Source organism: Ciconia boyciana, chromosome 9 (genome assembly GCF_034638445.1).
Source record: "Ciconia boyciana chromosome 9, ASM3463844v1, whole genome shotgun sequence".
Taxonomy (NCBI): Eukaryota; Metazoa; Chordata; class Aves; order Ciconiiformes; family Ciconiidae; genus Ciconia; species Ciconia boyciana.
In genome coordinates this window covers 27,424,040-27,446,777 of record NC_132942.1, presented here as the reverse complement: position 1 = coordinate 27,446,777, position 22,738 = coordinate 27,424,040, and the positions used below count along the sequence as shown (strand labels likewise).

Here is a 22,738-nt window from a genome sequence, read left to right as displayed (position 1 = left end):
TTGGAGCTGATCTTAAATGGCTCGGAGGTGACTGCAATCCAGGAGCCGGCGCACTTGAGCCTCTGAGCGCTGGGGAGGGCCGAGGGAAGCGCGGAGCCCTCCCGCTGGTTGGGCCCGGCCGCGGCAGCCCAGCGGGGTCCTGCCAGTCCTTCCACTGACAACACCCCGCGAAGGAGGAGCCTCGCCGGGCCGCGCAGAAGGCGTCAGGAGCTGCAATTTCCAACTTAGCATCTTGGCAGGACCCTTCGGAAAGCGAGAGCGGGGAGGAAGGGGGGGAAAAAAAGCCCCCCAGTGCAAGGGGGGGGAGAGAGAGAGAGAGCGGGGGGGCGGGAAGAGAGGGGGAAGCGAGGGGGGGAGAAAAAGGAGGAAGCGGTGCCAGGCTGCAGGCGAGCGCGGAGCAGCAGCCCCGGCACAGAGCAAGGTGCCGCCGCTGCCCAGCTGGCGAGGGCGGAGAGGCGCCCGCGAAGCCCCGGCCGCAGCGGCCCCAGCCCGGCAGCGCGGCGGCTCCCTCCCGGCGCCTTGGGCTCCCGGGTATATGTGTGCGCCTGGCCATGTCGTATCCTCAGGGTTACTTGTACCAGCCGTCAGCGTCCTTGGCTCTCTACTCCTGCCCGGCGTACAGCACCAGCGTGATCTCCGGACCCAGGACCGATGAACTTGGGAGATCTTCTTCGGGCTCCGCTTTTTCCCCTTATGCCGGATCTACCGCCTTTACCGCCCCTTCCCCGGGTTACAACTCCCACCTCCAGTACGGCACCGACCCGGCCGCCGCCGCCGCCGCCGCCTTCACTTCCTACGTGGTAAGAGCAGCTCCGGGCAGCCGGCACCGCGCCGCGCACGGCGGCATCCCGCGGGCGCCTGCCACCCCTCCCGGGCCTGCTTTTTGTTCCGATTTTATTTTTGAGATACCGGGGACAAAAGGGAACGCGGCTCCCCGCCTCGCCGCCCAACTTTTCCGAATCGCTGCCGTGTGCTGCCGCACACTGTTGCTGGCGGCGGGCAGGGCCGGGCGCAGGGGGAGCCACCGGCACGGCCCGGGCGAGACGGGGCTGGGGCAGGCGGGGACCGATTTCATTCCCTCAAAAAAAAAAAAATTTTTTTTAAATAAAACAGCAATCGTAATTCCGCAGCAATTAGCTTGTTGTGATTGAAAAGCGAATTAACCCAGCAGCGGCCGGCGATGGGAGAAATCCGGGCGATAAACCCAGGCAACTTTCCCCTGCACGGCGATAATTAGGCTGCTTAAATATTGCAGAGCTCTAATCCCATGGCCGCCAGCCGCTGCGCGGGCGCTGCGCGGGGAAGGGAAGGGGAAGGGGAAGGCAGGGCACTGCGCCGCCGTGCGCGACGGCGAGCACCGCGGGGCCGGCCCGGGGCGCGGGGCATCCCCGCCGCAGAGCCGCGGCCGCCGCCAGTGCCCCGCAGTTCCCCCCAAAACCCGGGGAGTTTTGCTCAGCTTCTCCCCCCGTGTTTAGGCTCTAGGCAGTGTCACAGTTTATTCTTTGCTTTTTCTATCTTTATTTTCTCTTTTATTTTCTCTTTTTCTTTTCTCTTTTCTTTCCTTTTTTTTTCTTCTCTTCTCTTTTCTTCTCGTCTCTTTTTTTCTCTTTTCTCGTCTTCCCTTTATTTTTTTCCTCCCCCCGCCCCTGGCCTGGCAGAGGAGCGGCCCGGCCCGGCCCGGCCCGGCCGCCTGGGCCCGGCAGGTTGCCCGCCGCGATCGCAGCCCAGGGGGGGAAGGGAAGGGAAGGGTCCCGCCGCCGTTGACCGCCCCCTCGCCGCGCTGCCCACTTGCTTTTCCGCGCCTGCATTTGGGGGAGAGGCGCTGCATTGCTGCAGGCGGCCGGTGGTCTCCTGGGGCCGGAGCCTCCCGGCCCCGGCCGAGCCCCCAGGCCCTTCCGCCCGTTCTCCTGGGGAGGAGCCGAGGGAGAAGCCGGGCAAGGCCCGGCGCCGGGGCAGAGGTGGCGGGGCGCGGGCAGGGGCCGCGGGCAGGCCCTGGCGCTGCCCTTGTCGTGTCATTGCCGCCCCGCGGCCGCCTGACCTCGCCCCGCCGGGCCGCTCTCCCCTCTCTCCCCAGGGCTCGCCTTACGACCACACGCCGGGCATGGCCGGCTCCCTGGGGTACCACCCGTACGCGGCGCCGCTCGGCTCTTACCCCTACGGGGACCCCGCGTACCGCAAGAACGCGACGCGGGACGCCACGGCCACCCTCAAGGCCTGGCTCAACGAGCACCGGAAAAACCCCTACCCCACCAAGGGCGAGAAGATCATGCTGGCCATCATCACCAAAATGACCCTCACCCAGGTCTCCACCTGGTTCGCCAACGCGCGGCGGCGGCTCAAAAAGGAGAACAAAATGACCTGGACCCCGCGGAACCGCAGCGAGGACGAGGAGGAAGAGGAGAACATCGACCTGGAGAAGAACGACGAGGACGAGCCCCAGAAACTGGAGGAGAAGGGGGACCCCGGGACGCCGGACACAGGTAGGGCAGCGGGCTCGGCCGGGCCACGGCGGCCGCGCCCTCGGGGCTGCCTCCGAGCCGGTGCGGCGCGGCAACCTGTGCCCCCGAGCGGGCAGCCGGGGTGGGGGGAGTCGGAGGGCAGCGCTGCGGGCCTGGCGGCGGCGGGGCCGAGCGGGGGGGGACGGCGGCGAAGTGGGTGGGCGGGTTTGGGGGCGCAGGGCGAGCCCGAGAGCTGCCCCCCACCCCTATCCTTTCCCCCCTCCCCAGGACCGGTGGATCCCAAGGCAGTGCCGGGCTGCGAGCGCCTCCAGGAGTCCCCCGGCCCCGGGGAGGCCGAGGCCGGCCTCAGCGACTCGGATTGCAAAGAGCCGGCAGAGGAGCGGCTCGACGGGCCGCCCGGTCCCCCCAAGGCGCCCGGCTCTTCCCCGCTGGGCCCCTGCCCGGCGGGCCGCGGGCTGCTGCCGGCGGGCGGCGAGGAGCCCCCGCCGTACCGCCCGCCCTCCGCCGCCGCCGGGCCACCGCACGCCGCCGACCTGCACCCGCTGCTGCCCGCCGCCACCGGCGCCTCCGTCATCCACTCGCCGCAGCAGGCGGCCCTGGCTAAGCCGAAGCTCTGGTCCCTGGCCGAGATCGCCACCTCGGCGGACAAGGCGAAGGAGGCCGGCGGCGAGGCGGCGCCCCCGGGCCCCGCCGTGCTGGGCGGCGGCGGCCCGTCGCGCTCGCCGCCGCGGCCGCGCTCGCCGGCGGCGCAGTGCCCCTTCCCCAACGGGGCGGTCCTGCCGCGGCCGCTCTACTACACGGCGCCCTTCTACCCCGGTTACACGAACTACGGCTCCTTCGGGGCCCTGCACGGGCACCCCGCCGGCGGCCCCGCCGCGGCCGCCCCCGGCGCCCACTTCAATGGATTAAACCAGACTGTCCTCAGCAGAGCCGAGAGCCTGGCTAAAGACACTAAAATGATCAGGAGCCAGTCCCAAGTAGACCTTTGCAAAGACTCACCTTACGAACTGAAGAAAGGTATGTCCAACATTTAATACCGGCTTCTCCTCCTTACCCCCTCCCGGGACTGTGGTTTTGTTCGGTTTTTTTTTTTTTTTTTTTAATTTATTGAGAGAAATAATAAATTGCTTTGGCAGTTATTTTTCCACTACCAAAAGAAAAACAAAACAAACAGAAAAAGACCAGCTGCCCCCTCCTCCCCAGCCCCCCCTTCAAAAGTTTATAGAGTCTATTGGAAATTGCTGGGTGGAAACCGCCCAGAAATGTCTTAACCAAGGGAAAAGCAAACGAGTGGCACGCTCTCTCACACACACACAAAGAAGAAAGATTTGTATTAAATCTTATTCTGTATATTTAATGTAGCTTTTTGTATTTAAATTGATAATACAGTATCTTTGAAGTAAATTATGAAATCAAGACACCTGTACAGGCATTAATGTTGTTTTCGTAATATAAATATATACATTTCTGTGTCTTTTTCCGAATTGTTTCATAGTTTTAAAATATATATAAACAAGTTTAATTTAATTTTTTATGCCTGTTGTTTTTTTTTTGCCTCGGGTGTGAGCTAAACTATAATGCAAAAAAAAAAAAAAAAAGGAAATAGGTTATACTTATTAGATACAAAAAACTGCAGCCGCCTTTGTAAAATGCAAATATTTAATTAAAAGAGATTTTTAACAGAATCAAACCCACTGTTTTTTTGCAACGGGCAGATACGTGCATAGCTGCGGGGAAAATACACGCTTTAAAGGAGACGCGGGGCTCCGTTTAGGACCTTACAGTAGTACCTGAAGTCTTTTTCAAAGTGACTGACGACTTCTAAAAGGTCGGGCTCCGGCGGCGAGAGCCGCCCGCGGGGCCGGGGAGGAGAGGCGAGCGGCGGCGGCGGCACCGGGACGGGGACGGGCGCGGGAGGAACGCTGTTTCCGGAGGTAAAGGCTTACATCAGGCCATGCACAAAAGCACTTGTTAGATACACCAAATCGAAGCGCAGTCCCATCTTTTAACCTAATTACTTCCAATCAGTGTCGTGTTTTATGCAAAGCAATCAGCTGGTGAACTTTGCTAATGAGTTCGATTTTCTGCCAGATTTAGCCCGCGTCGCTGCTGCAGAGGTGCTGCGGCGGTGTCCGGGGATGGGGATTGCACAGGCAAAAGCACTCGGCACGGCAGGGGACGCCTCGGCCCAAGCCCCTTTTCCCCCCTCCCCACCCCCCGGCGTTTTGCACCGCTGCCCTCGGCCCACGGGACGGCGCGGTCTGGGGCGGCCGGCCGCGGAGTCCCGCGCAGGGCCGGCCGCGGGCGCGGTGCTTCCCGGCGCTGGCAGGTAGGTGTCACACTCGGCCCGAGTTTGGCTCCCGCCGCCCGCTCGGCAGTGCGGGAGCCCCGCGGGGCCGCCGCGCTCCGCGCAGCGCAGCGCCCGCCACGCCGCGGCGAGTGGCGGACTGCGGCCGCCGCCGGGGCTGGGGATGGGCCGCCGGGGCGCTCCCAGCTCCCAAACGTCCCCCGTGTAGGGGACAGAGAGCGCCCTGAGCCCCTTCAGCGCGTTTCTGTCGCTCCACAGCCTAAGCCAGGGGGAGAGCGGGGCCCTGAGCGAGTTAGGTGCTCCCCAGCGGAACCCGGCGTGGAACTTCAAACCACCTCCCGAAAGTCAGTCCCCGCCGGTGCGGTGATCCGAGTAGCCCGGGTCCCCACCGAACGAGTAACGCCGAGGAACTGTTCCAGCGCCCAGCTCCGGGGACGGGTTTTTCCCTGTTCAAATCGGATTTTGCGGGTGTCAGCTGTATGCGAGTGCATTGCCGCTGTTAATGCAATGGAAATATCGCTGGGACCGCTGGAGCTGGTGCCGAGACACCCCTCCGTTTTGTTTGGGTTTTTTTCTTTACGAGCCAGATAATTATTCTGTAATCTCTTCAACTTTGTCAGAGCCATTTACTAGCTGTAACAGGTTTATTCATGCATATTTACATTGACGGGATTTTAAATAGTAGTTTGTATTTTATGTTTTAAAGATGCAGTCCATGTTCACATGGTTATATGATCTTTGTAGATAATCTGTTTTAAAATCAAAATTGTTTCAAGCTGAATGTGTAAAGAATCAAATATTCCTGGGATAATAGTACATTATTTTGTCACTTTATAAATTATAAATGAATTTTTAAAAAACGCTCGAATTCCTCGTTTGGATCTTTTCTTTCCAGTCAGGGAGACCTGCAGGAAGGCGTATTTTTCGCGCAGCAGTGAGCTTTATTGGACTCACCTGCCTTGTTTAAAACGGGAGAAAGTTCGTGTGGTGAGGGGCAGGGGCAGAGCTGGTCCGGGTCTGAAGGCAAACCCCCGCGGGTCGCCTCCAGCCCGGGCTCCTCCCGGCACCTTTACTCCCGGCGGACATCTCCTCTGGCTGAACTCGGGTGGAACCTCCGAGCACCCTTCGCTACAGAGAGCCGACCCAGCCCCTCCGGACCACGGTCCGGAGACAACAGGTCCCGCGGTGGAACGACTGTCTCAAAATAAATAGGTTGCAATTACTCATCTAGCTGTGGATTTTTTTTTTAATTGTCGCTCTACCTTTCCCCAACTGATCTTCCTATCTCTGAAAAAGCTATTTTGCAAAGCAGCTTAGAAGCTTCGCTCGTTCAAAAGCCCTATTCCTTATAATCGGGGCTATTTTGAATAGGTCTATCAGCGATCTCAATAAGGTTTTCGTTTGATGTATAAATTCCTAAGGGAATTAACCGTTTCCTTTAGGTTGCAGCCTGTCGCCTATTTTAAACCATAACTATTATTGTAGCCCCGTCGATTTCATACAACAATTTTATTCTTCACCCTCTTCCCCTGCCACGGGAGATGTACTGTACAGCCTGTATTTAACATAAGCACGATTTTCCCTGTTTCTTTTTTATAACAGAGCAGGGAGGAGGGAGCAGCGTCCGCCTTTTTTGCCTCTGGCATGTTAATTTGTTGTTAAAAAAAAATTTAGGATATCTTAAAATAAAAATAACATCTGCTGCCAATTAAAGCTGCCGTAGGTTACTGGGGAGCAGCCTCCGGAGAGGCCGGGAGCGACGCTTCACGCTGGGAGCGGACCCCTGCCCGGTTTGGGGGCGGGAGGGTTTCGTTGCCGCTGCGGAGCGGTTTTGGGTCTGGCGAGGGGGAAGAGCGGGGCTGGCGGCGGGGCCCCACGGGCTGGGCTCCCACCAGCGCGCCTGGGAGCAGGTGCTTGCGCACGGGCGCAGGTGGGAACGGCCCAGCCTCCACGGGGCGCCGTTCCGCGCCCGCGGGAAACAGCTCGCCCCTTTCTGCCCCCCCCCCCCCCCCCCCCCCGCACTGGACGCAGGGCGGCAGTCCCCGCCGCGGCCCTTCGATGGGGCGGGGGGGGCCGCGACCCACTCCGCCGCCCGCCCCGACGGCGCCGGTTGAGCGGCGCGGGTAGGAGCGGGGTGCGGCGCAGGGGCCGCCCCCTGCCGCAGCTGACAGTCCAACATCCCCCAAAAAACCCCCACCGCGGCGAAGAAGCGTGTTGGCCCGGCTGTCCGGCAGCGTCCACGCGCGGGGCCGCAGGACCAGCTCAGTCTGCAGGCCGCGCCGGCCGCGGATCGGGGATCCGGGACACTGGAGGGGGCATGCAGAGGCTCCCGGCGGAAAGCTGCAGCCCGTCGGGCAGAGAGCGCAGCTCCCGCCGGGGAAGCGCGCCCCTCCACGCCCGGCCGAGCCAGGCGCCCTCTTCACGGGGAGGGAAGAGGCTTCCTGGGGGAAACCCCCCCAGGTGCCCCGGGACCGAGCGTGCCCGTCCCGGCGGGCCCGTCGCCTCCCCGACGCGCCTCGGAGGATGAGACCCCGGGCGGGGCCGGGACCCCGGGGCTGCAGCCAGCGGTCCCATCCACGGTAAATTCCCCTCCGTCCTGGAGGAAAACGGACAGAGCTGGGGGTGCGGTTGGCAGCCGGCACAGCCCCCGAGCTCCGGCGGGGGTAGCGGGACCCCTCTGTACCTCCAGCACCGCTTCTCAACCGCCGAGACGGAGGGCGGGAGAGACGGGGAGCCTGGCGCAGCCCGCAGCCCTGCTGCTTCCTCTTTCACGCTTAAAAACAAAACAAATCCTAATTTAGACCCTCAACACCCCGGACCGTGTTTACATCCCCCCCGCTGCTCTCCCCGCGAGTGTTGCTTTTCCAATTGTCGCGATTAACCTACGGGGCTGCCGCGCGGCGCGGAGCCTCCGCGGCAGCCGGGACGGCGCGGTCGCGTCTAATTGGCTTATTGGGCTTCTCCCCCCTGCACCCCTGTAAGAGGATCTGAACAGCATCTTCTCTTGTCGTGCCTAGGAACTACTTGAAAGCCCCTCCGCCAAGAGAACACGGGAAATCATACGGTCAGCAAGTTTAAAGGAGGCGACTGAAAAATACCACAGGGTTCTGCAGTAGGGAAAAGTACAGGAACGTCAACCCAAACCCCCTCTTCTGCCAAACTCCGGAGGGGGCACATACATGAATTTAAAAAAAAAAAAAAAAGGGAAAAAAGGAAAACTCGGCCCCACGGCCCGGCCCGCGCACAGCGCCGGTCCTCAGCTGCGCGTATTCCGCAGCCGGCGGAGCGGTGCGCCCGGCTCCGCGGCCACCGCCCGCCCCAGCAGCAGCAGCCGCGCCCGGGGCTGGGGGCAGCCTGGGAGCGGCACGAGAGTGCCAGGGGAGCGCGCCCCCCCGCTCCCCTCTTTCTGTGACCTGCCTAGATTATTAGTAAGGACATCTGTGGCTGGCAAGGGAACAAGTGTTACCAAAACCAGAACCGGCTGTTTTTCCAAATGAGCAATATGTTAATTCCTCATCCCCCCTCTGGTTTCTTTAAAACCTGGCACAAATACATCAATAGCGGAGAATAAGGGGCCTTTGCGGAGAACAAGTGGCAGTTTTGAATTTACCTTTTGTGTGCGCCTCAGATGCAATCTTGAGGCATTTTTTCCCCTCTCTCCCACAGAAAAAGAGTGTTAATCTGCCCTATCTTGGGACCCAAAAGGATTGGAGTGGAGTAGATATTCACTGGAATCACATAGGGGAATAAGGGTCTTGCTTTATTGAATCATCAAATCCCAGGAATGAAGCTCTTAATTAATTATGGGTGCTAAAAATTCAGGCCAGCTGTTTCTTTTTACTTGGCTCTGACAGAGAAAGACAAAGTCTACATCGAGATCTTCTAAGGCGCATTCAGCATAAATCAGCGCCCTCGGCGGCGCTCCCGGCCGCGGCGCAGCCCGGCGGTGACAGATGGCGCATTGTCCCCGCATTCCTCCACCGCGCCTCCGCGGGCGCGCAAGCGGCCGCCCGGCGGCGCGACCCGGCCCGGGGACCTTTGTCTGCCGGGGAAAGGGCTCGGCAGAGGCCGGCGAGGGACGGGCCGCGCCTGGCCGAGGTGCCGGCCTTGCCCGACGGGGCGGCCGCGCGAGACGGCTCCTGCGCGGGCACTGCGGTTTTTTGCCCGACATCGCTCCGCTCGGCGCCTCCTTCGCCGCCGGCAGCCCCAAAGCGCTGCTTCCAGCGCTTGGCCCCGCTCCCAGGCTGCGGCCGGAGCCCCCGGGCTTAATGCCCCCTCGGATCCCCCGGCGTGGCCGCCGCTGCAGCCAGCACCCTCGGCACTACCTCCACCGGCGCGCCTAACGCTGACCCGAGGGGACATGGGTCCCCCCAACACGGACGCTTCTGCTTCTCCCGCAAAGGCAGAGGCGTTTCCCTGCGCGGCCGCCGAGGCTCGCCCTCCCCCGGGAGGGCTGCGCCGGGCTCCGGGGCTGCTTCCCTGCAACGCGCTGGAGGCAGCGGGTGTCACAAGGGCGCGGAGAGCCGCTCAAGAGGTACGGCTCCACGGCCCGGCTGTGGCCCGGACAGGTCACCTCGCTGCCCGGTCCCCCAGCCCCTCTCTTTGGGGCGGCTGCCCCATTGTTTAATACCAGTTCCTCAGCGGGAGCATTATTTTCACGGCTGATTTGCAGGCGCAGAGGCGCCCGCGGCGGGGAGGCGGCCGGGCGCTGCCTGAGCCCCTCTCGCCTCCCCTTGCACGTTTGCTGGCGCGGAAATCTTTGCCGGTTCAGCCTGGCGGGGCCAAACGCGGCGGGAGGCCGGAGCGGGGGCGCCCAGCATCTCCCTGGGGTCCTGCCCTGCCGGGTCGGCCGGAGCGGCTCCCGGCCCGAGGCTCCGCCGCCGGGCGCTGCCAGCCTCCTCAGCCAGAAATCTCTTCACCTCCAACTACCAGAAAATAAATGTCCTCCACACGGCGTTACTCATCTGTTATAATTAGAGCATGTGAGAACTCGCAGCGTGCCGGGAGCCCGGCTCGGGCTGATGCAGGCACTTGTCCAATAACCACCTCTTTCTGCCATGGCGGTGCTGTGCGTCCAGCCCGGCAAGGGGCCCGGCTCGGGGCTGCATCCTGCCCGCGGCCGGCGAGCAGCGCTGCCCCGCACCCGCCTGCTCGACCCGCCGGGCTCGGCTCGCCCCTGCGGCCGGGACGGGACGGGACGGGGTCTTGGTCCAGACACCTCTTTTCCAGCGAAATTGACTTTTATTTGCTTAAAGCAAGCCACAGACCTCTCCACGCTCATGCCTGATGGATGCAAATGTAAATGTGCACTTATTTAATTGGATCAGGTCCCAAGATAAAAGAGATAAACGGCTCCCAGTTTGCCAAGTTATTTTCAGAGGCATGCAGTGATGTGTGGAGCGAAAGTTAATGAAGAGGAGAAGAGACACACTGTACTTAAAATACCTCGGGTCTAGACTCGAGGAGGGGGAAGCCTCGGACTCCGCCACGGTGGAGCGGCGGGCGGTGCTGGGCTCTGCGCCCCGGCCCCTCGCGGGTCCCCAGCACTGCGCGCAGCCCGGCTCGGCGGAGCCGCAGGTAACGGCAGGTAACCGCTTCACCTGAGCCGCGGCGGGGCAGGGGGAGGCTGCGCCGTACGAGGCAATTAATACTCTTCCCCCCTTCCCTCCGCCAAATTGTTCTCCGTTACTGCTGTCTCCCCTTGTTCCTCCCCGTGTTCTACATCCGTATGCATGAGACATTAACAGACGGTTATTGATACAAACATAGTTTTTGTTGCTAAAGGCCTTCCAAAACAAATTCTCCGGCTGAATGCCAATGTACGCATGTTGGCTGGTGACAGCTGATTAGTGAAATGATTTACGGCCAAGTTTAAAAAAATGATGCTGTCAAAGGCAGCAATTTGAAAAAAAAGATAAGACAGCACAGCCTCAAGGCTTCCCACTGTAAAGCCACCCAACAAATCTAAACCTACACTACAAATACCTGAAACACTCAAAGAATCAATTGGTCGCAGATTAAATACAGCCTCTATTCTGACTTGCCCTGGTAATCTGCAGCTCTCCACAGGAGCAGCCCCTCAATTTATGCCTCCAGCCTCACCTGCAGCAGCGCCCACTCCTGCCCGGGCTGCTCTGTAACCCCGCCGGCCTCCCAGCATCCCTGCCATCAGAGACTTAGGCCTCCTTTTTGTTTCAAGACTTTTTCTCTCATTAATTGATTAAAAAAATCCCCCCTTCCCTCATTTCTCTGTAGCTCTTCTTCATAAAGAAAGCTTTTGCTCTGCAATAAAGTAAGAGACTTTGATCCCAGATCATCCTCTTAGGCCTTCCAGCTGAAATCAGCGGAGAAACTATGTGGAGTTATTGTTCGCACTTGCTGCACTTCTGATTCAGAAAGGGCTGATTTATTAGCTTGTCAAGGGAAGCATTGTTCAGGAAGGCAATCAAAAAGCACTTACCTAGCTAAACTAAAATTACTGCCTTTTCAGTGGCTAATTTGTATAACTCCCATGGAGGAACTTGGGAAGTGTTTGATGAGGCATAAAATGATGATTAATGAATTTATTGGCCTGCTGCTCATCAAATAGGAGTAGTATATCTTTCCTCTATTGGGCGTTGGGTCTAATGCTACATGTCTGTGTAAAGCAAGTCCAATATGATCTCCTTTTTAGCCCCCTTTTAACCCCCATGACCTGAAGAATATCTCCGTGTAACAGAGGCAACATCAGGGGACTGCAGAGACAAAGAGCCTGTTTGATAAAACGGTAAATGAGAAACGCGAGGAAAGTTGCTGCAGGGACAGATCTGCTCAGTTTTCGGCCTTCAATCACTTTGACTACTGAAGTGGGAAGAATGTAGAAACTAGATAAGGTGTGAGAAGCGAAAAGAAAATGACAAACCAATTTTAACTTTCATAAACGATCCAGCCAAACAACTTCATTGCTACTTGAAAGAACGAACGAGTGCAGGAAGTGCCAGGATTCCCGAGCGATCAGGCACGCTGCAGCCCCTCACCACCCAGCTGCACAGAGACAGGCAATGTGCCCCCAAACTGGCTGTATCCAGGGCCAGCCTGTAACCTAATCAGTGCTCTGATCAGATTTGATGCAACCATTCTGAATCCAGAAATTTTATGTTCTTTTTCCTCCACTGAAATAGCTTGGGGCTTTCTTCTCTGATCAGTGTTTAATGCTTGAGTCACTATTTTGGGGCTAAGGGCTTCTGAGAGAAATGACATACTTTCCCCCCTTTTTAAATGCCCATACTAAATTACTTGTGATTCTGTGCCCACCTGCATATACATGGGACCGACAAGGTATCTTAGGCTCTACACATTGCTGCTTTGAACAGGTTAAGACCCCCAGCAGATCAGAAACATTGCTGACATTCTCAAAAACTTGTTAAAATAAATTTGCCTGAGATTTGGAGTCAGAGATCTTCCCAGGATTGAATCAATTTAGCTCTTAGCTTCCACGCACCGTTCCCTGTTCCTGCAGCTCTGAAGCTTGCTGGGGGATCTGCAACCTGCACATCTCCCAGCGAAGGTGCACATGCCTTAGCTGGAGCCCGCTGCCAAAAAGGCAGCTTCTCTCATTACCTTTTGGGGCTTCACAGAAGTACCCTCAGGCCTGTGTGTCAGCAGCCCACTGTGCTGAAGACTGAGAAGGTGCAACAAGAACGTTTTGCAGAACTACCGATGTAGCGATCAACACTCGCTGAAATGATGTGGTATTTCAGACTCCAATAAAGCTCAGAGGAGCAGGAAATGGTAGCGCGGAGGTGCCTGCAATCACAGCAGCCTGTCTTCCCTCTCTGCGCCTTGCTTTTGTGCCTCTGCATGCAAAGCCAGAGTGCGGCCCGCTCCGTGCTCCTTCAGAGGGGAGTAAAGAATTAAGAGCAGGCTCAGGCTCTAGGTGAAGCAGTGGGACACTCCCTCCTTTTGCTGCCTCTTTGTGTTGTGTATTCAGTCTTGTGTATTTTTTCCCTTTCCATGTCCCGTTCTGTTCTGGGCTGCATTAGAAGATGTCTGTTTCTGAAGACCTCCATGAGCTGCATGGGAACTGTCTAAGGCTGGCCAGAACCTAACACTGACCCCATCAGACCAATGGGCCACTGTACCTATTTTGTGGTCTAGATCTCAGCCCTGGAAGGCAGGAGAAAAGCTCTCATCAACTTTAAGGGACTTTAGCTCATATTCTCTGTGAAGGGCAAATTTGGCTGTCCCATGCTAGGTAATAACTGTAATTTCAAATGTTTTTGTTTGCAAAATACAAGGTATATAACATACCAAGAAAGGTTCATTTTCCAGATCTGTTTAGAAATGGTTTCTAGAATGGAAGGAAGAAACTCCTAACCAATCTTTCAGTTCCCACAGTGGAGGCTGTGGGAACAAATCAAACCAAAACTTTCCTGAGACTACACATTGGCTTCCTTGACAAAAGTAAAAAGGCACCCACCTTATGTTTACAAGATCCGAACACATTCATTTTAATGCTACCAAATTGGTATTTGTCTGAGACACCTTTAGGTGAAATGATCCTCTGGAAAATAATGTTTATAAACATCCTCGAACAAATAGCACTCTCCTGACACAAGCCTACCATCAATGTACCGCTCAACAAGTTTTATCTGCAAGTCCTTGACCTGTGACTGCTTTTACAAAGGCTCTCTGTTCATTAGCAATTTCAGGTCACTTTAAGTACTTGTGTCATGAACACATAGCACAGCTGTAAAATACATGTATTAAATACCAGCTGCATTAATATAGCGGCTTATTTTCCTCCACTTTCCTCCCAAAAGCAACATGATCTTCCATGTTGATGAAAAAAGACATAGTTATATTTGCATAATTACAGCAATATTGTAGGTCTTTAGTGCAACAGACCTAAGAGGCTGATTTATGATTAAATATGTATGGCTAAAAGTTACCACGCTGGGTAGTGTGCACAGCATTAGACAATGACAGTTTTGGGGCATAATTGCTTTAATGTGGGCAATTAAGACTAAGTGCATGTGATTTTAGTGTCTGCCCTACATTCCTCTGAATGATTACAATGATCAATACACATGATTTGTAAGTCGCTTCCTATTGATCGAATGGTAAAATGTTTGACCTTCCTTTGAGGAAGTAATTTGCTAAATTATGACACCACATAAAGTCTTTCTTGGTTCAGAGGTGAGGGGTAATGGTGCTCAGAATTAGGGAAAAAAAATCATTTTTCTCCCTTTTCCTGAAAGTAAGTCTCTGTAATGTCCCTGCCAATTTGCTGACTTCACCTGTGGAGGGAGGAGTCTGGCACATTAGTCTTTGAAATTAACAGAGGGAAAAAAACTGAATTGCAAACTCAATCCATCTCTACAAGAAACCGTCTTCATGAACTTTATCTGTTTACACCTCTATGCCAAATCATCAGGAAGCTCTTGACCACAAGGTCTCTGTTGTTTGCGAGTGGCTGGAGAAAAATGTGCAGCAGCAAAATTGGGGAAACTGAGCACTCTGTGAGTGTGAGCAGCTGGGACACATGGCAGGGCTTCCTGGGCACCTGCCAGACTTAATTTTGCTTTGCATGCACAGTACCGAATAGCCTTTGCTACATCACATTAGCAGGTACAAAAAGAAGAACAACAAAGTGTTCATGAAAACATGTTAGCCAATGAACAGTAACTTAGCTATTGCTGAGGCACCTCCTCCATGCTACAATTGCCATCCTAAATGTACAGAGTAGCAAATTAGATCAAATTAATAGGTACCAATGCACTGAGATGTGCCCTGCTCAAAGGGGCTGTTCTATGCTGCCCAGGGGAATGGTGATTCTCCTCGACCCCAGCAAACCACACGTACAGGGCAGAGCTACCACACCAAAAATTTGTATTACCCAAGGGATTCTGGTATCCCAGAAGGGGTTGGGAAGACCCATACAGACCCCCTCTCCCCTTAGGAGCCACTTCACCAGCGTGTTTTCACACAGCAGCAGTGCCTCCTGGCATGCCCTCCACCAAGTATATGTGTGCTCAACCAAATTTAGTGTTATAGATGTCCTAGTTCAATACCAGAAATTTCCACAGTCCTTACCTTTTGTTTTTGAATTTTCTGTGCTTTAGGCTTGTAGCACTTCACTCCATTGGGGTCTGGTAGCAGTGCAGCCATGCACGGCCCTCCTCAGCCCAGGTAGGTGGAGTGAAAAGGCCTAAAGTAGCCAGCTGGATCTTGAGTCTTGGGGTCACTTGCAGAAGTCCTCTTTTGATTAGTTTTGTACACCAATCCAATTGCACCACCCAAAGTCAACTGTTCAACTGTCCAACTAACAAGTGTCCAAAATCTACCTTCAAACTATTCAGATTTCATCTTTTCAAACTAAACCGCAATGTATGTACAAACTTCCCCAGATTTCATCCTTTCACACTGAACTGCTCTCTCACTCTCTCTACTGCATCTCACCGACAAGCCTTCACAAAGTTACCCACTCTTCCTGCAGTAACACTCCATCACCAACAAATGCCCGCATGAAGGCTTCCACAATAATACTCCAACATCAACCAGGCCCTGCATCAAAAATGTCATGTTCCCCATAAAAGTCCACCCTACAGTAACAGCTGATGAATATACATTATCCTCACCACAGCCAAACACAACAACAACTGGTTGAAAGTTAAAATCCCATGTGCGGTGCGATATTGTAGGTGTGAGCTAACGCAGAGATGGGCTTGGAAGTTGCAAAGTGCATACCCTATGGTTTAATATGGCATTTTATTGGGGAATGCGTATACTCCCTGGGAGAACTGTACAAGTAGAAGCTGTTTAAGGACAAGACAGGAACCGTTTTTCAGATCTCTGACACCGACAGTAATAAGTGGTACCTGTGTTGTGGTGTGGGATTTTCCTGTCCGTTTCCTTCCCTGCCCAATCAGGTGCTGCAGGAAAGAGAGAGAAATATTTAGGACAGGATTAACAACCTCAGTGTCTCTGTCCCCAAGCACAGTTAACCCAAGCCTGCAGATATGCTGGGAGGCCACTCTCCCCCACTTTACCAGGATGCGTTACCTCAGCATTTTCTGCCCAAAGCACACCGTTGGCCCATCTGATGTGCTTCAAGGTTCCTACTCCACCATCCCCTCCCTGAGGTACCTCAGTGTTTCCCTTTGAAACCCCCCTGGTGCCGTCCCATCTCTGCAGTACCTTGGTGTTGCCCGTTGAACTCCCCCTCCAGCGCCGTTCCCGCCCTGAGCTACCTCAGCGTTTCCCGCCGAAGCCCCCGGCACCGCCCCCGCCCTGAGGTACGGCAGCCACCGCCCCTCGCGCCCTCACGCCCTGATGGCGGCCCTGTACTTGCTCCGCGCGGCCTCAGCGCTTCCCATCGGGAGCCGGCGCCGTCCCCTCAGACCCCGCTTCGCTCCTCTGCCCTCGCGCCACCCTCAGCCCCACCGCCATCATCCGAGCCCTGCCCAACGGTCAGCCCGCGGCTCCCGTCCCTCAAAGCCACTCTTGTGTTTCCTGCCTCATCCCAGTCCTGCTCCAGCCCCAGCCCCGGCCTGGCCCAGCCCACAGCATCTGGCACACACCAGGGGCTGCAGAGGCCCCTTTCCCAGGACGGGGGGCTCCGTCCTGGCTCACCCCTGGCCGAAAGCAGCCAGCTGGATCTGGAGTCTCGAGGTCACTTGCAGAAGGCCACTTGTGATTAGCTTTCCACAGCAATCCAACTGCACAGCACACACAAATTCAACTTTGCCCCCATGCTGCAGCTAACAGGTGCCTACAAACTGTCCAAAACCTACCTAAAAACTGCCCAGATTTCATCCATTCAAATTAAACTGCTGTGTTACTCTCTATACTACATCTTGTAGACAAGTGTTCACAAAGTAAACCACTCTTCCTGCAGTAACACTCCTGCGTCAGTAAACCGCTTCATGTAGACTCTCACGCCCTCCCTGAGGGTCCGCCCTACACTACCTGCTGGCAAAGACACACTGTCCTCACTGCGGCCAAAACACTCCAGCGACTGGTGCAAAGATAAGCTTGCATCAGCCTGTTCTTTTCTACCTTACCCAAACCTGAGGCATCCCCAATCTCCCACATTGTGCTCAGCCTCCCCCCTCGTCTCCCCAGCTTCTGTGCTCCCAGTGCCCTGCACCCCGGCCTCAGGTGAGGAAAGCAGCTGGAACAGACGTGATCCTTGAGTAAAAGGTGCTCACTTCCACGCTGCTGGTGAAGGTAGCATAACGGACAAGAAGGATAGAGACGCTGAAATAATTACAATATGGAAGACGGAAGATGAAACATACCACAGATCACATAGCTAGCAAAAAACATCCTATTTACTGGTTGCTGTGCCAAGCGCACATACCGTTACACAATGTCCCACTCTTAAATCCTTCTTGTAAGAAGAAGAGACCATCAAAGAGTTCATAAATTCCCCAAAACAGCAGTATTGAACAATGAATTAAAACTACAAAGCAGTTTGAATTCATGGTTAGAGAAAAGTTCAGTCAAATAAAGGGCACACATTTGTTGAGAAACTGAAGGTAAATCTGCTTGCCAGACCTGAGAGGACAGCCTCTCCTGGAGCTCACCAGCCACTGCTGAAGCATCCCTTGGGGGAACTTCCTTTTTCTAGCCAGAGATGGTGCTGGGACACCAGTTACAGACAGACTTTCTGGGATGAACAGGACAACTCTGGAAACTCAGCTCTTAAAGTCCTCACTTCCCCACCCCTAACCCTATGCCAGTCCTATGCCTGAGCACCAGGACTGAAGTGTCCGGCGCTATACCATAATCAGTTTGTATCTGGATTTTGAACATTCCTTTTAGTTTTCTTCCAGAGGCTTAATGATCATCACAGAGGCTTAAGGTTCCCCAGATGTCTTATTCTTGAGAAACCTTATAGAACAAAGTTACAACACTACACAGTACACTATAGTCACTCTTTGCTGCAACTAAAAAAAAAAAAAAAGACAGCCATCAGCCATGGATAAATAGTAAATAAATAATTCTACACCCAAATTCCCATTTTCTTATTGATGGTATCATTCCCTTGGCAGTAATCCGTTCTCAGCAGGTCCCCATGCAACTAGTATACAAGCATTTCGGTCCCATTTCTGGATGACTTCAGTTGAACCAGAGCTGGTGCTTATCGCTGGGGACTGCATCAGGACAAGAGGATGGGAAGCGGGTGCTGGCAGTACTAATCAACTGTTAAACATGAGAAGAAAAAGTTAGAGTCCCAGGCAGGGTACCTTGGTGCTCAGAAAGCTGTTTATGCTCCATTTCAAAAATGCTCCCAGCACAATGTATTCAGATAGATATGTTTTCATTACTTCTCATTTAAACTAATTCTTCTTTGGCTATCTCCTTTTTTGCATCAGATGAGTGGATTTACTCTGTATGTCAGTTCTGTGTTACCATTCTTATTCTAAGAATGTGCAGAGACTGAGATATCCATCATCTCATGAGAGACTCTTTGAGGAACCAACACGAGAAGGTGAAAGCTGCCATCTGCAGACCAAGACCTAGGAACTGTGTCAGTAAGCACCCCTACGTGTCTCCAACCCATCAAGATAAATCAATCATCTGAGGAGGAGAAGAAGGTGGAGAGGGATAGAAATGCATCTTAGACAAGCACAAATTGAAGTTGAGCTATAGATCGGCACTGGGGTGGCAGAAGGCCCAAGGGTGGCGCTGAAGCCGGGGCAGAGCCCAGCAGTCTGGGCACCAGTAACTAAGCATGAAAAGCAGTGGACAAGGAGACTTATGGGGGGACTCCAGATACCGGCGCAAGGCTAGCACAAGGCTAGTGGCCCCCAGCACTGGCCAGGCCCTGGGTTGTGGGGGGAACCACAACCCACAAAGCAGCTTACACCACCATTGTGTAATAGATAAATCTGTGGATAATTGTACCAACCTGCTGGCTAGCTGCTGGCACATCAGTGCACACAAGAAACAGAAAAAGCCCAGTCTCTGATGGTTCACCGACGGAGGCTTTGCTCTTTGCCACTGAATCCTTGCCAGTGGAGAAGCCAGGAAGACTCAGCACAGCAGAGACAATAATGGGACAGCAAGGTACGTTCACGTTACGGTATTGCCCTGCGTGGGGAGACAGGAGGAGAAAACAGACTAATTAGTCTCACTCTGCCTTTTCTCATTGCTTCTCTACAGGCGAAATTGAACATCAGGGCCTCACTTGCCTTAGTAACATAGTTTTCTCCAATTTTTTTTTTAAACATACCATGCAGTGGAAGTCCTCACCTTGAACTGGGAATCAAGCCATTGGATATTCTTTGCTTAAACTCTCCAGCTGCTGAGGTCTGATGTCAAGCTTTTCAATTTAAAAGATAAGAGCTGCTGCCATAGTTTTCTCTGAATCTTATTCCTGGAGAACATGTTCCCTGGTTTTGTTCAGCCTAAACCTTCCAGGCTCTGCATATGCTCCATTTTCTCACAGACCCACTACATAGGCTCCACCTGACCTGGAGGTAGCACCTGTACCTGAGTTGGCATCTGGCAGGGATTCAGTCACCTAAAAAGAGGCCTCTATGGCATCTTAGACCCCTCTGGGACATCCAAGCTGTTCCCATGGGACACAGGATCTTTGAGACCCCTGCACTGGGGCAGCTGCTGGTGGCCAGGGAGGTACTGTAGGGCACCTCAAATAAAAGAAAAAGGTGTGTGTGAGTGAGTGAATCTGAGTCCTAAACACTTTTATAGTCAATAGCAAGAAAAGGCACTTTACAACATGATTCATTTCCTCCTAAAATCAATGTCTAAAACTAATCAGAGGACTGACACACTGAAAGTGCTGATCTTGCTCTCCTGACTGTGAGGAGAGCCCAGCAGGACTAAATCAGGTGTCTGTGTTGTAAATGTCTAAAGCTAGGTGAGATGACTTCACTCAAAGCTACATACAGATAGGCCCCTCCCTGCTAGTTACCCGTCTTCAGAATTATAAAATAAACTTCAGTAATCTGAATCTAACAAAACCCAGATCTATCTACTGTAAAATAGACATAGCATTAATTCTTTTTACTGATTCTAGAAATTGTGTTGACGAGTATTTAAAAATAATCACTTGTGAAAATCTTTACTGCCCAAGTATCTCTACTCCATAAATTTAAGTACCATTATAGTACACAATAAAATTGGATAGTGGTTGCTATGATAAATGGACAAGATCTCAAAACTCTTATTTACATTGGAACTTTACTCATGAACACTTCCATTGGTTTTCCATTGAAATACTTATGGAATAAGATAAAACTCCATGACCCTTACTCAGGAATGCCCATAATCACATACTTAGCTTTAAACGTAGAGCTACTGAAGTTGATGAGACTTCAACACATAATTAAAGTGCATTGTTGAGTCAGGACAGGTTCCTCACACAGGACTGCACGTAGGAGAATCTGGGCCAAAAATGTAACTGTTTCCTTAAGCTGTGAAATAACATCAAATATTTGATGAATTAAATGACTACATTAAAACCAGCATTTGCATAACTAAGTTACCAGGTACAATGAGGACAAAAAAAAGGGAAATATTAAAAGCTGACCAAAGGGATAACCCACATCGTATGATGTCATGCTCAGCATATACAGCTGGGGGAAGAAGAAGGAAGAGGGGGATGTTCGGAGTGATGGTGTTTGTCTTCCCAAGTAACCATTACGTGTGATGGAGCCCTGCTTTCCTGGAGATGGCTGAACACCTGCCTGCCGATGGGAAGGAGTGAATTAATTCCTTGTTTTGCTTTGCTTGCATGCGTGGCTTTTGCTTTACCTGTTAACTGCCTTTATCTCAACCCATGAGTTTTCTCACTTTTACTCTTCCGATTCTCTCCCCCATCCCACCAGGGGGGAGTGAGCGAGTGGCTGTGTGGTGCTTAGTTGCCAGCTGGGGTTAAACCACGACAGGTGTCAATACAGCAATGGGAAAAGAGAAACTTTGAATGTAAAACTAGTAGCAGGATTCGTGGGATTTTGCAAGTTCAAAATGTAACTGACACATTTCTTTGTTGCTGTTAATTTTGTTTTGCCTTCGTATTAACTGCATCACTTTGATGAATATTTTTAAAAATAAAATAATGGCTATCACTCAGGCTGCTTTGAAGTATTTCTGAGTTGAATGACTGGTAGCATTTATTGATTTCATAGTGTGACACTAGAAGTTTTGATATGGAATTTTAAAAAATTATATTTGAAGTTAAAAGAAGACATCTTGATTAAAGCCAGAACAAATTGTTTGGCTGAGATTCAAACTCTGGTTCACATGCCTTTCCAAGCTTGTAGATTCACTTGCTTGCTAGCAAAAGCCCATATGCTTTCAATGGATGAGTTAAAAATTCATGCCATGGAAGAGCAGGAAACTGCTTCAAAGTTGGGAACCAACAGAACAGCTTAAACCATAAGGGAAAAATATATTCATAGACATTAGATGTAAGAACGAGGTAGAAAGGTCTTGTGTTTAAGGGGTTCAACTCTGAGCCACAGACAGCGTGACCTTGAAACAAATCCCATAGTCTTCTGTGCATCCGTTGCCCATATGCAAACTACTGATAACATCGTTCTCATCTTCTACTTTGCAGGAAGCTGTGAAGATGAATAGCAGCTATATGATGCTGTAAATCATATGGCCAGCTAGAGAGATGATCTGTTGGGTTATCAGTTTAAATCTCAAAGAGACTGCGATGAACGCTACTGATCTGGTGGGTGCAATCACTCATTGCCAACAGTCTTCTGGGTAAGTCTAGTTCAAAAGGTACCTCAGAGACCCCACCACACAGGGAATCGAGTCTCTGTGTTAGCCGCTTCTACTGAAATGCTTGACAATAGTACTGACAGCTTCTCAAGGTGAGGGGGGAACATCTAGAAAAGGACTGACCCATAGTTGGGGGCTGCTCAGTACTTCAGGATCCAGCAAAGCCCTACAGCTGCCTCCTCCTCTCCAGTCCAGTAAACCAGGACAGTGTCCTATGTGGCCTAAAGAAACGGGAGTGGAAGTAGGAGTTCTTCAGAATGAACCAATATCACTAAATTTTCACAGAGGTCGTCTGCTCAAAAGCCACTTGAATCCTTATGAACAAGCACTCGTTCTTTAAATAACTGGCCTAAAGCACCTGCTCACAGGGCAGTTTCTGCATCTCAGGAGAAGATCATAACTTCTTTTCTTGACCTTCTTCCATTGGTGGTGTCACCGGGGATGAGACTGACTTTTAAAGGAAACATTCACTAGTGCCATTTGGGAGTGTCATGGAGAAAAAATACCTTGTCAGTTTTGCAATGGAAAATGTAATAACTCACCAGCAGGCTATTGACTGAGTTGTTAAACTCAGAGTGTGGGGGGGGGAACTGTTAGGTGAGCTGGTTAATATCAAGGCTCACCACTCACTTCTGCATACTACAGACCATGTCAAAAGCTTTCCAGTAATCAGTAGAGCTTAAGAAAAGTATCTGATTAACTTTTCTTTCATCTTTTTCTTTTCCATCTGGTGTTAAAGATCAAACCTTCAGTTCCTCTACTCTTTTAAGCCTTGCCTGTTTGACAGCAAACTTCTCATCCATCTTAAATCTAGCGTGGGCTAGAATGTCTTTCAGCAGTGGCTAGAGGGTAGATATATTACCAGATACTAACCATATTGCTCCTTCTCTTTTTACTTTAGCTCTTTATTTGTTATTATAGGATATATCTGGGTTTTCTGAGTGTTAAGCTTCTATCCCTCTACTGCAGGATAGTGCTGTGCTGCTAATGCTTTGCAAATCACTGCATCATCCCTTTCCAGTTTTGGAATGTCCTATCTGTGCTTCGTATAGCTTCCTGCAACTTTACCAGCAGGCCAGGATACCTGTCTCCTGGGACTTTCAGCATCTGTGCTCTTAAAGGCACTACGATGTGGGAATGATGGTGGCTTTGACACTGCTGGGACTGTAAAGCTTTAAACTGCACTGCTACTGATTGCCTGCTGGGTAAAGACAGCACCCTCCCCTTC

General features: G+C 52.8%; 1 protein-coding gene across 1 annotated transcript; it reads left to right on the top strand.

The window, feature by feature from the left end:
- Positions 1 to 441: 441 nt before the first annotated feature.
- On the top strand, positions 442 to 3,493 carry IRX5 (iroquois homeobox 5). Its single transcript, XM_072872912.1, has 3 exons — positions 442 to 800; positions 2,075 to 2,480; positions 2,727 to 3,493. The coding sequence occupies exons 1-3, from the start codon at positions 552 to 554 to the stop codon at positions 3,491 to 3,493; spliced, it is 1,422 nt and encodes a 473-aa protein (XP_072729013.1). The 5' UTR covers positions 442 to 551.
- The last annotated feature ends 19,245 nt before the right edge of the window (positions 3,494 to 22,738 follow it).

Coding starts and splice junctions, on each gene's coding strand:
- IRX5 (XM_072872912.1), top strand. CDS start 552: ATGTCGTATCCTCAGGGTTACTTGTACCAGCCGTCAGCGTCCTTGGCT. Junction 801..2,074: donor CCGCCTTCACTTCCTACGTG/GTAAGAGCAGCT, acceptor CTCTCTCCCCAG/GGCTCGCCTTACGACCACAC. Junction 2,481..2,726: donor CCCCGGGACGCCGGACACAG/GTAGGGCAGCGG, acceptor CCCCCTCCCCAG/GACCGGTGGATCCCAAGGCA.